The following is a 13,646-nucleotide window of genomic DNA, read 5'->3' as shown; positions in this document are numbered from 1 at the left end:
ATGCTACACAGAAAAGTGCATAGTGTTGCACAAGTGTAACATTTTTGCATTCAGCTCCTGGAAAAGTAATAAATATCAAAGCCCCTTACATAAGGCCAGTCATTCTAAACTGTGCAGTTTCTCAACAAGTGTTGACCTACAACAAAGGTAGGTTTAAAAAATCAGTCAAATGTTTATGTTAACAGAAGACATTTCAAATATGTACTCATGACCCAGATTTAATAGATGTTAATGTCTGCCGTGTTTACTTTTGATCTTCTAAAGGGAACAATTAATATTTCGCCATTAAATATGATTGCCCTAGATTTTGGGTAAATATCATTTGTAGGGTTTAAAGGCTCCCTTCTATTCCTAATGGTTGAATAGGATTGATTTTTTTAATATTAAATATTCTTGAGTTTCAAGGTAAATTCATTGGTCTCTATGTTTTTAATATGTTGCTGGATTTAATTTACTAATATTTCAGACTTTTGCATCTTAAATGAATATGAGATGTTTTTTCTTTTCTAAGCTTGCCTAATTTTGGTTAAAGGATTGTACTAGCAATTATAAAATGAGTTGCGGAGCTCTCTCTTTTTCTATTTTCTGAAATAGTTTGCATGAGATTGCAATTATCAGTATTTGGAAGATTTGGTAGAATTCATCCGTAAAAATGTGTGGCCTTCTTGGGGTGTTTCCTGTAGGAAGTTTTTAAACTACTAATTTGGTTTCCTTTTTTTTTAAAGATTTTATTTATTTATTTTTATTTTAATTATTGATCAAGTACAATTTTCTATCTTTTACTCCCATCCCAGCCCACCCACCCAACCCTCCCCACCTCCCTCCCATTTCCACCCACCCCTAGTTTTTGTCCATGTGTCCTTTATGCTTGTTCCTGTAAACCCTTCCCCTTTTCCCCTGAAATTCCCTCCCCTCTCCCCTATGAACACTGTCAGCCTGTTCTTTCTTTCTTTATTTTTAGAGAGAAGGGAAGGGAGGGAGAAAGAGAGAGAAACATCTGTCGGTTGCCCTGACTGGGGACAGAACTCTCAACCCAGACATGCACCCTGTCAATGTGAATTGAATAGACAGCCTTTCACTTTGTGGAATGATGCCCAACTAACTGAGCCACACCAATCAGGGCCTGATTTGGTTTCTTCTTTTTTTTAATGTTTTATTTTATTTTATTTTTTTTAATCATTGTTCAAGTACAGTTTTCAGTCCTTTACTCCCATCCAAGCCCACCCACCCAACCCTCCCCACCTCCCTCCCATTTCCACCCCCCCCCCTAGTTTTTGTCCATGTGTCCTTTATATTTGTTCCTATAAACCCTTCCCCTTTTCCCCTGAAATTCCCTCCCATCTCTCCTCTGGTCACTGTCAGCCTGTTCTCTATTTCAGTGTCTTTGGTTATATGTTGCTTGCTTGTTCGTTTTGTTGATTAGGTTCCTGTTAAAGGTGAGATCATATGGTATTTGTCTTTTACCACCTGGCTTATTTCGCTTAGCATAATACTCTCCAGTTCCATCCATGCTGTTGCAAAGAGTAGGAGCTCCTTCTTTCTTTCTGCTGCATAGAATTCCATAGTGTAAATGTACCATACTTTTTTGATCCATTCATTTACTGATGGGTACCTACGTTGCTTCCAGCACTTGGGCATTGTAAATTGTGCTGCTATGAACATTGGGGTGCATAGGTTCTTTTTGATTGGTGTTTCAGGGTTCTTAGGATACAATCCCAGCAGTGGAATTGCTGGGTCTAAAGGCAGATTCATTTTTAGTTTTCTGAGAAAATTCCATACTGTTTTCCATAGTGGTTGTACCAGTCTGCAATCCCACCAACAGTGCACTAGGGTTCCCTTTTCTCCACAACCTCTCCAACACTTGTTGTTTGATGCTTTGTTTATGATGGCCATTCTGACTGGTGTGAAGTGGTATCTCATTGTGGTTTTAATTTGCATCTCTCTGATAGCTAGTGATATTGAGGATCTTTTCATGTGTCTCTGGATTTTCTGTATGTCCTCCTTGGAGAAGTATCTGTTCAAGTCCTTTGCTCATTTTTTAATTGAGTGCTTGTCTTCTTAGAGTGGAATCGTGTGAGTTCTTTATATATTTTGGAGATCAAACCCTTGTCTGAGGTATCATCGGCAAACATGTTTTCCCATACAGTTGGTTCTCTTTTTATTTTGATACTCTTTTCTTTAGCTGTGCAAAAGCTTTTTATTTTGATGAGATCCCATTTGTTTATTCTTTCCTTTATGTCCCTTGCTCTGTCGTAATCTCTCCTCTTCCATTTCTGATTATGTTTACTTGGGTCTTTTCTCTTTTCTTTTTGGTGAGCCTGCTTAAAGGCTTGTCGATTTTGTTTATCTTTTCAAAGAATAAGCTCCTGGATTCATTAATCCTTACAACTTTACTTTTAGTCTCTATGTCATTTAATTCTGCTCTGATTTTGGTTATTTCCTTCCTTCTAGTTGCTCTGGCCTGTCTTTGTTGTTGTTCTTTGAGTTCTTATAGATGTAGGGTTAGGTTGTTTGTTTGAAATGTTTCTGTCTGATTTGGTTTCTTTAATGAATAGATGTGTTCAGGTCTTTACTTCTTCTTAGGGCTTTAGTTATTGTATTGGAATTTTTCTGAAAAATTGATCATTGCACCTTTGTTTTCCAATTTATTAGCATATTATTCCTATGATTGTCTTAAGATATTTTCACCTCCATAGTAACTGTAGCTGTGCTCCTTATTTTTATTCATAATATTTATTTGAACCTTTTATCTTTTTATCTTGGTCAGTCTTTTCAGAAGTTTATCCCTTTTCATTATTGTTTTCCAAAATTATGCTTTAGTTAATACTTTCTTTTGTTTTTCTGCATTTTATCTCCTGCTTTCTTTGTGTTCACCTTCTAACTTCATGAGCTTAGCACTTAGTTTGGTAACTTTTCAATCTTTTTAATATTTCTTTTTTTAATATTTCTAATGTGTTTAAAAGATTTTATTTTATTTTAGAGAAAGGGAAAGGGAGGAAGAAAGAGAGGGAGAGAAACATCACATTGATTGGTTGCCTCTCACATGCCCCTAACCAGAGACCTGGCCTGCAACCCAGGCATGTGCCCTGACCAGGGAATCAAACTGGCGACCTTTTAGTTTGCAGGATGATGCCCAACCCATTGAGCCACACCAGTCAAGGCTGTAATGTACTTATATAAGGTTATAATTTTTCCTCTAAGTTTGCTTTAGCTTTATTTTTAAAGTTTTGATGCATTTTGTTTTTATAGATTTCAGTTACAATTTTTTAAAAAACTACCATCATGATTTCTTCTTCGATTCATATCGTGTGCTCATTTATTTCCAGAATATAGGGATTTGGCCTTCATTTTTTTAATGACAGTTTAAGAGTGTTATATTTTAACCTTATGTAGTAATTTTAAAATCCTTGCTCTTGCTATTTTGTAAATATTAATATGATGACACCATCTCTACTTTTTACTTTCAGCCTTTCTACATTGTATTATAATATTTTTGTATATTTCTTGTAAGCAACAGATGGATGGACTTAATTACTTTGGTGTTTTTTCAGTTGTCTGTATATTATAATGATTAAAAGTGTAGGTGGAATGCTGAATCTTGAAGAAAATAGGAGAAAATGACTGCCAAAGCAGTAATTAAATAAAGCAGAAAGAAGTTGAATAATTATTTTATAAATAGTAATTCCTGGAGAAAAGCAAGTTTAATTATAGGAGAATGCAAAAATAGGTGGATACTTGTGGCAATTTAAATGGGGAAGCTTCTGGACTTAAAGGACTGCGACAGTTGCTGACCCTGGTGCCATATTGTACTTTATTGTTAACCTTCCTCTGGTATTTCAGAATTGAGTTCATAGTTTTGTACTTAAGAGTTGACCTGACTTCTTGTGAGAGCAGTCAAATCAGATGATATAAATGAAAGGCTCTTGCTAGAGCCTGGGCAAAGGGAAAGCAATTAATGAACACTGGGTGACTCCGAGCCGTGGCAGCAGATGTTAAGTCTGGATTTGGGCAGCATTTTCCAAGCAGTGGTTTATGAACCCCAGGGTTTTACATAGCTAAAGGCAGTAATAATGTGGTTTTTTTTTTCAACTTCTACTTACAAAGTCAATATTTAAAATGATTTTAAAGTATTTATTTGAAAAGAGAACAGTTAGGCCCTGGCCGGTGTAGCTCAGTGGATTGAGCACAGGCCTACAAACCGAAAAGAGAACAGTTTGAGAACCTCTAGAGACAGCTGGTGAGCCCACGTGGCAGTTGTGGATCTTGGATAATAGTGCTGAAGTTCTCATCACTTACCTGGGGTATCACTTAGCTGCTTACTTCAGGCTAGCCCAGTGGTTTGATCATACTCCAGGGTTAATAATAATAATGTTATTAGTATTGTAAAATATGCATAACATATTACTTAGCATTTTACCTTTCCTAAGTGTACATTTCTGTGGCATCAAGTATATTCACATGGTTTTATGAACCATCACCATTTACCTATAAACAAAACTTTTTTTAGTATCCCCAACAAAAACTTTGTACCCATTAAACAATAACTTACCTTTCCTCTCTCCACACAGCCCCTAATAACCAATATTCTCTTTCCTGTCTATGAATTTGCCTATTCTATAAGTGAAAGCATACATTTGTCCTTCTGTGTATGACTTATTTCCCTAAGCATAAGGCTTTCAAGGTTCATCTATATTGTTGAAAATACCAAAAGTTTATTCCATTATATGGCTGAATAATATTTTGTTGTATATAAACAACATATTGTTTATCCATTCATCTTTTGATGGGCACTTGGAAAGAGCAATATTGCCCCTATTTGATCAAAAACTCCCAAGAGAAAAAAGAGAAGCTAAGCAAAGGATCTGGTTCAGATTTCCTTAGAGCAAACCAGGACTTCTGTTGGGAAAGACTGTAGGCAAGGAAATGAGTGAGTCCCGAGAAGTAACAGGCTTCACAAGAGTTGGAACGTTTCTGTCTAGTACAGGGCATTCAGGAGGAATGTGGGCAGAGGAGTGTGTGTGCACCATGTAGTACCTCCTCCTCTCAGGGGCAGGTGAGAGCGGAACACTTCTGAAAGGCATAAGGGAGTGTCCTCAGATGAGCTCAGCAGCAGAACATGGAGGTGTAAGTAGGAACATTCACACAAGCCAAGTATAAATAAAAGTCTGGGCCATGTGCCCCAGAGCACTCTCTTAGATCTCTTAATTGCATTATAAAAGATTCCAATTTGTGCCATTAAACTTTCGGGTTCTTGGAAGTTATTACACATTTTTCCATCTTTCTGCAATAGTATGTCATAATTTCTGAGTTAAACATATCTTTATTTCCTAGTTCTTTAAGGGATTATAAAATGATTCATTCTTGCCTTACAGTCTCCTTGTGTGACATTGACTTATTTGAGGCCTTGTAGCTAAGAATTATAGTATAACTCTTGTAAAGCACTTAGGGCCTGGCACACAATTATTGCTCATTAAGTGGCAGATGCTTAATATTCTGTCACACTAATTTTTGCTTTTTTATAAAAGTATTTTGGTCTAGTGAGTATAGTCTCTGCGGGCAATGATCAGCATTAAAATCTGCAATAAAATTTTAATGAAGAATTTATATATAAAATTGAATATAAAATTAAATGCTGGCCCTGGCTGTGTGGCTCAGTGGATTGAGTGCCAGCCTTTGAACTGAAAGGTCATTGGCTTGATTCCCAATCAGGGCACATGCCTGGGTTGCGGGCCAGGTCCCCAATTGGGGGCGTGCGAGAAGCAACAGATCAGTGTTTCTCTCACACGTTGATGTTTCTCTCCCTCTTTCTCCTCCCTTCCCCTCTCTCTAAAAATGAATAAGATCTTATTAAAAATAACTAAATGCTGGCTTCAGCTTTAAAATGCTTTTGAAGAGCACAGCATTGAAATCTTTGCATGTTATTTGCTTTATTATTTTCTATTAATCACAGTACTGATACCTATAGTTTTTTATAACTCTTCCTGTAATAAATTTAAATTTAGGTGACCAACAATTGAAGAATAAAGGAAGAAATTAGAAGTATTTTAATAGTATTTCATTCCAGTTTTGTTGTAGCAAAGAGCTTTGTATTTCCTCCAGTATTTGTTTAGCACAACTGATTAGAGCAATTAGCCCTGCCATCCATCGCTGTGACTTTTGGCTTGGAAATTAATACGTAATGATGTTAGTTGGTCTCCAACCAGTCCCTGAAACTGGGGTGCATGATTTATTTTCTAGAACATGAGGCACAAGTCGGTGGTTAACCATCTGTGTTATAGAATTACTATTGCTACACTTTGCTAGTTTGCATACTTAAAATATCTCATTATACAGAGGGAAATTGTTCTAATTATATCTGGCTTATTTTATTGTATTCATCATCTACTATTTCATAGCACCTAAAAATGTGAACAAAATCTGAAAAAGGTAGGATCTAGTAAAATGTTTTTAATCAATATCATGCATGTTGTCATTACCAAAATGCTTAGCTGAATCTCTTTTTTTTTTTCTATCTTCAGTGATTTCCTAAATAAAAACCAGGAGCTGTTGCAAGATTTATCAGAAGTGACTGATGAAAACACCCAGTTGATAGAAATACTGAATACTTTGTTTTTCTTGCCAACCAGACGACTTCATAATTATGCAGAAGTTCTGCTAAAGCTTGCTACTTGTTTTGAAGTGGTAAGCTCCCATGGATACCCTCTTTGGACACTTGGGAAGCCAAGGATTATACTTTGTTTGTTTGGATTATGCCACCCCACAGTCTGGAACTCCACTAATTTAATATCTATATATTTTTTAATTAACTTTATTTTTCTTCATAAAGGGAAATGAAAGAAAAACATAACTATAGGTAAATCTAGTTTTCTTTCCTGTGGATTTACTTTCAGGATGTTGTCAAGATGAATTGTACTCATTTTATGAAACCGTTTTAAAGTTGAGAGCCAAATATGAGTGCTACTCATTGAATAGTTGTCAAAGTTTATTGAGTGAACACTGAGTACAAGTTACTAGAGCTCTTTGCAACCCTGCCTTTCTGTATAAACAACACACACCTGTAAGGCAGTGGCGTTAACACCTGACCAGACTCAGGCTAGATTCATACCAGGTATTTGGGTCACTTTGGCATAGGCTGTGAGAAATCACAGTGTTACAGAATTTCCTCACGTGTTAACTGGCCTACTTTCTATATAAAATTAGGCAGAAAATCCTAGAAAATTAGCACTGCCCTAGTATGTGGGTATATGATAAAGCAGGTCCTAAGACATTTACCTTTGAAATTGTACTGAAATGTGTAGTTTCATTTCATTTCCTGTCTGAAGGGCTCCAGAGAAGCTGTCATGACTTCAGGGTTCTTTATAGTTTAGAATCTTTTTAATCTTTAAGTCTCTGTCTCCATACCTGGATAGATTTCAGTCTCCAGAGTGACCCAAGAGCTGATGTGGGCTTTCCACATTTGATTGTACTCATACTGCGGCCCTGTAAGTCTTTTATTCAGTTTAACCCAAACTGGCGTGGTTTTAGCAATGGAGGTTTGAGCTACACACATAACCCAATGAAATACAGATTTTACCTTAATGATCCTTAATTAATTAAAAAATCATCCCTCCTAGATTAACTTGGAATGTTCAAAGAGTCTGATACTGTACTATTTCCAGTCTCAAGGCCTGAATTCTGTGTAAAAAATCCAGACTCCAAAATCAGATACCCATTTTTGTTTCATCTACCCTGTGTCCTACATGTTAGTTCAGATTCCCTGGAGGTGGCTCTCATATGCTTTATATTTTTTTCCTGAAACACCCCTATCTCCATCCTCTGTATGGGAATCCTTCAAGGCCTGGGTCAAAGTCATTTTTTCATGAAAATGAAGTCCTCTTTGACTATACCACACTTCCTTTCTCATCCCTTAGGAATTAGTTACTCCCTCCTCTATGCTTTGCTGCTACTTTATCTCTCCATGTCATGTATTTTCTTGTATTTTCCATGTATTTTCTTGTCATGTTATGCCAGTGGTTCTTAACTGGGGTTGAGGATCAAAATCATCTGTTGACATTTTTTCAAAACACATGGCTATGTTCTATCACTTCATACGGTTACTTATTAAGTCTAAGATACAATTTAGACATATGTAAACATAAGTAGGTAAAAATAATACCTAATATTTATTAAATGCACTTCATGTGTCAAGTGTTGTTCTAAGTATGTTATATATATATTTATTTAATCCCCACACCAACCCTGTGAAGTAGATATTATTATTACCTCCTTTTGCAGACGAGAGGGTTGAGGTACAGCTGAGAATTGGTAGAGCTAGAATTCATGTCCACTCACTCTGGCAGCAGAGTCTGTTCTTTTCACTTTACTATGTTGTCTTTTCTGATAGATAATCTGTTAACAAAACCACTGCATTATTCTGGTATGCTGTGTTTTTCTATCTTCTCTGCCTAATTGTAAGTTCCCAGAACACAGACATTGTACCTTCCTTATTTTTTTATCCCTAGAACACAACAGAATATTCTATTTGTGGCAGAAACCATTAAATGTTTCTTAAATGAATGGAAAAAAATAAATATGATTGACCCCAATAAGAATTGGGAAATGTAAAATAATTATTCATGAGCATGCAAGATCATCCTTTCATCTTACCTTCTGGCCACTCCCTACAAGGCCCAGCGGTTATACCCCATCCCATAACTAGTCCTGCAGACCCCTGAGGATTCCAGAGACCCTTGCAGGAGGGTCACAAGGTCAAACTATTTTCAGGACAGTGCTAAGACATTTGCTTTTCTCACTGTGCTGTCATTTGTACTGCCAGTGCAAAGTAAAGTTGAGTACAATTGCTGGCTCCCTGGCGTGAATCAAGGTAGAGGCACCAACTAGTCATAGTCATTGTGTTCTCTGCTGCCATGTATTTGCAGTTAAAAAACATGCAGTTTCAATTTTTAGTTAGGAATTCTTTTTTATTTTTAAATGAAAAAATTTAATTACAGTTGGCATACGATATAATACTGGTTTCAAATGAACAACATAGTGATTAGATGTTTACATAACTTACAAAATGATCACCCTGAATATTCTTGATGAAGCAGTAAAAATTAATTTTAGTTAACTTCAACCATTGAGTATACATTTTTTATTGATATATAATTGACATATCACATTATATTAGTTTCAGATTATAGCATGATGATTTGAGATATGTGTATATTGCATACTATCACCACAGTAAGGCTCGTTGACATTCATCACCCCACACAGAAGTATACAGCTTTCTAATATTCCGCATGATGAAATGGGAAGTCCACTTACAGCAGCTCTGCTGCATACCGAAGTATGGAGTTTTCTCAAGGAAAGTGCAATATGGTGATTGTTTGATTTGAGAGCTACTTTTTTTTTTTAACTTGAAACAGTTAAACATTATTCAGATTTGGGTTTTTGACAAATATTTTCTCAAAATTGAGTACATGAGCCTGTCACTTCAAGGAGAAAACTGACAGTATTTGTTGCTAATGATAACTTCTGGACTTTTAAACAAAAATTAAAATATGGAAAATAAGTACGTATCACTGTGAGCCTGGCAGTTTCCCAGTACTTAAAGTGATGAGATTGGCAATATTAACTAACATGTGATTTTGTGTCAACATTTGGAAGATCTGCATAACTCAGTGAACCAATATCCAAATGTCCAATCTACATGTTATAAAATCATGCATGGATGAGAGTTCTATTTAAAAATGTAAGGTGGACCAATGGGTTTTCATGTAACAGAGTGCAAAAATTTCAATCAATGTAGTTTCAGATTCTGCATTTCAGCTACTCTTTAAGAAATTATGGTACAAGTTTTGGTACAGTTTCAAAGGAGTCTATCCATGATTATTTGAAATAGCTATTAAAATACTCCTCACTTTCCCAACTACATATTTTTATAAAGCCAGATTTTTTTTCATGTATTCAACCATAAAAGATTAAATGCAGTGGCATAAATGGAAATCCAGCTGTCATCTTTTAGGCCAGACGATAAAGAGATTTGGAAAAAAAAAGTAGAAAAATGCCACTTTCTCACTAAACATTTTTTTTGCAAAATATAGTTATGTTTTATTTAAAATGTTACTGTATTTGAAGATATTTTTATTTCTCAACTATATCTTCAAATATGGTAAATATCAATAGATATAACCCACACAAGCAAAACATGAGACCAAAACATTTGAGAATTTCTTGTCCTGAGTTCTCGGATTCCTCACTGATACTGGCCAGTTTCTTTTCCTTTTGAGTTATTTCTCTGTTTCCTATGTACCTGTATGTTACAGAATTTTCTGGGACCAGTGTGCTTTTTGTTCAGCTGTATTTAGTATACCATGTCTATCCTTAGGCTGGATTTCCTCTCTAAATTTAATAATATGTATCCAAACCACACTGAGGCTACAGAATCTGGACAGTTGTTTTATATTATTTTTCCCCCTTTTAATATATTGGCCTCCAGACATCTCCAGAATACCAGAAACTGCAGGATTCCAGTTCTTGTTATGAGTCTCTTGCTCTCCATCTCGGCAGGAAAAGGAAGGAAGCAGAGTACACACTGGGCTTCTGGAAAACCTTTCCTGGAAAAATGACGGTAAACCATGCCAATTGTCATTACCTCAGTGAACAGTAGGCAACTGTCATCATTTTCTTCATTCCTCACTTGTCCATGACAGTAATGCTTTAATGAGCCCCTTTCTAAGGGCGGTCTAAGGACCACACTGATGGATGTTCAAAACATCAACACCTTTCCTCATTCCTAGGAATTCTCTCTGAACGTGTATCTCATCTTCCTTTGTTTCTGTCTTCTTTTTAATCTCCTTTGGGTGCTAATTTTATGAAATGTTTGGATTATATTTAAACTTAGGTTTAACATCAAGCTAAGCTGTGACCAAAAGATTTCTCTCAATGTGATTTGTATATTTTTCATTTTCTCTTTACATATTAAGATAATTTTGATTATTTGGTTTTATATTTGTTTTTAATTCCAGGATTCCTTAAGGAAGCCAGAGCGTCGACTGCTGTGTGAAAGCAGTAACCGAGCCTTATCTCTGCAGCATGCTGGGAGGTTTTCTGTGAACTGGTTCATTCTCTTTAATGATGCCCTAGTCCATGCCCAGGTGGGCCAGATTCCTAACCTTAAAAAAGGCACTGGAAAGTGGAGTGCTATACTTACTTAAGCAATTATACCATCAGTTTGTGTTAAAATCTATTGTGATTTTGCTGCAGTTGTTGAATAAACAAGAATGTTTAGCTTGCATCTGGTATGGGACAGATTTCAGGGAGCTTCTTGGAAAGCTGGAAATGAGTACATCTTGGAAATGAGTATCAGCCGTGTGACAGGGTCCATGCAACAGACATAGGGAGCCCCCTTAGGGTCAGCTACATTATGGGGACTTTTTGGCTGAGATGGTGACACCCTTGTGGACTTAGTCATTTGGATCAGGTTATGCACCAGAGAACCCAGGGCCCGCATGGGCTTTCTCAGATGTGTCTCCATGTTCTTTGTTTCAGTTCTCCACACACCATGTTTTCCCTTTGGCCACGCTATGGGCAGAGCCACTTTCCGAAGAAGCTGGTGGTGTGTAAGTGTGTCCTCCTCCCCCACCTCCACCCTGATTCTTTCCCTCTGTTACCCAGGTTGTTTCCTTAGACATGAAAAAAGGCTCAGGAGGCCTTCCCATTCTGCAAAACAAGGCTCACCCTTCCAGCATGTAGACAGTTACGTGGCCTGTTGTGATAGTCATGACAGATCAGAGGTGGTGGAAGGCTGTCTCCATTGCTTACATCCCCATTACTCAACACAGAGCAAAGTAACTCTGTGTCCTTCTTTCCACTCTGGGACCCAAACCCAGGGCATGACTGCATTGCATTTAATTGGCTTTTGCTCTTCTCGAAATAAACAAGTTGTTTTTCATGTTTGAGAATTGATATTGTAATGGCAGGTTGTTATACCTACTGGTATTTATCCATATGAATGTTTTAGGAATGGCTTAAAGATAACTACACCTGAGGAGCAGTTCACTCTCATTTCATCAACACCCCAGGAAAAGGTTAGTTAATTGTAGTATTTTCTTTCAATCTTTGACTTAGATATACCTGTCTCTAATGGTTGTAAGGAAGAGAAAAAAATTATGCTTGCTTGGCTAATGATCCATAATTATGTCAGACAAATCTCCATTAACCTAAGACTGTAGGCTTTTGAGTTAATTTTTTTTAATGTGACTTAATTTTAAACATAGAGCAGTGACTTCCAAGAGTCAGCCAGCATTACCTAATTAATAAGGAAAGCATTAGAAGGCATAAAAATTATTCACACCGAGGAAAACTATCAGGATTTAAAGCAGTACTTGATGAGTTATTGCCTTAAGTCTGTTTGTACATTTTGCTCCTAGACAAAGTGGCTACGGGCTATAAGCCAAGCTGTGGATCAGGCTTTGAGGGGGACCTCTGATCTTCCACCTTATGGAAGCGGCAGCAGCATCCAGAGGCAGGAACCACCCATTTCTCGCAGTGCTAAATATACTTTCTACAAGGATCCTCGCCTAAAGGATGCAAGCTATGATGGACGTTGGTTTTCAGGGAAGCCTCATGGCAGGTGAAAATGTTAAGGATTTATGCCTAGGGTGAGGATGAGAGTCTAATTACTGAGAAAGAAATGGTTATCTGAGACATTAATTGACATGTATTATTCTTTGCTTACACCTTTCAGAGGGGTTTTGAAGTGGCCAGATGGAAAGATGTATTCTGGCATATTCAGGAATGGCTTGGAAGATGGGTAAGAAAATTGTGTAAAACATGAGGGTAAATTCAACTTCAGTCACAAATAATGGTATTTTGTGTTCAGAGTTCTTTTCAAAACAAGTAGTAGATTTTTGTTTTTATTTTTTAGAAAGACATACCTTGTATTGGGCCCTATAATGCAGATGTGTGAACAAGAAGAAAGCTAGGAATCCAGGATACAGCCTTGATTTACCTAGAGCAAATCATTTACCTTGACAGCCATGTGGCCTTGAATTACACAGCCTTGCATCTATTAGAATGGGACTGTGTTTTCTATCTATCCCTCAGTTGTAAAGACTGAGAACCTTGGGCAACATTGATGGTAAGACTGTTGAGATAGTGTTGCCCTCTTTATACAAAGGGCATACAGAAATTTTCCTTTCAGAAGTTTTAAATCATTTAATTTCTGTGATATGCTAAAGGGACAGTCTCCTATGTGATATATTATCCTAATGGTACTCAGTGGCATTATTTTTGTATAAGCTAGTCATATTTTCTAACCTTTAAATATATTTACATGATAAATTTATGGCAATAAAGTATTTTGTATTATGTTAGAGAAGTAACTTATTTCACCATAAGGATTACCATATATTTAGATCAGGTAGGTGGTTTTTTTGTGTGTGATAGTATAAGTTTTGTGATGTCTTTTATTTTTTATTTAATTTTTTAAATAAATATATGTTATTGATTATGCTATTACAGTTGTCCCATTTTTTCTCCCCTTTATTCCCCTCGGCCCTGCATTCCCCTCCCATCAGCATTCCCTGCCCCCTTAGTTCATGTCCATGGGTTGTGCATTTAAGTTCTTTGGCTGCTCCATTTCCTATGCTATTCTTAAC

General features: G+C 36.6%; 1 protein-coding gene across 5 annotated transcripts in view; it reads left to right on the top strand.

Annotated features, from left to right (window-relative positions):
• Window positions 1–13,646, top strand: part of ALS2 (alsin Rho guanine nucleotide exchange factor ALS2) — a 77,241-nt gene that overhangs the window by 41,878 nt on the left and 21,717 nt on the right. For 4 of the 5 annotated variants that reach the window (XM_045847597.1, XM_045847594.1, XM_045847596.1 and 1 more), the window contains 7 exons: window positions 6,519–6,681; window positions 10,484–10,615; window positions 11,013–11,141; window positions 11,536–11,606; window positions 12,008–12,074; window positions 12,417–12,619; window positions 12,734–12,799. In XM_045847597.1, coding sequence (XP_045703553.1) covers window positions 6,519–6,681; window positions 10,484–10,615; window positions 11,013–11,141; window positions 11,536–11,606; window positions 12,008–12,074; window positions 12,417–12,619; window positions 12,734–12,799 — 831 coding nt within the window. Of the gene's footprint in view, window positions 1–6,518; window positions 6,682–10,483; window positions 10,616–11,012; window positions 11,142–11,535; window positions 11,607–12,007; window positions 12,075–12,416; window positions 12,620–12,733; window positions 12,800–13,646 lie in introns of those variants that run through there. The other variant, XR_006786699.1, reaches the window with a different exon arrangement.

The sequence above is a fragment of the Phyllostomus hastatus genome, unplaced genomic scaffold, assembly GCF_019186645.2.
Source record: "Phyllostomus hastatus isolate PE091 unplaced genomic scaffold, TTU_PhHast_1.1 phas_contig_57, whole genome shotgun sequence".
NCBI lineage: Eukaryota > Metazoa > Chordata > Mammalia > Chiroptera > Phyllostomidae > Phyllostomus > Phyllostomus hastatus.
The sequence above is the reverse complement of the archived record's forward strand: the minus strand, read 5'-3'. Positions and strand labels throughout refer to the sequence as shown.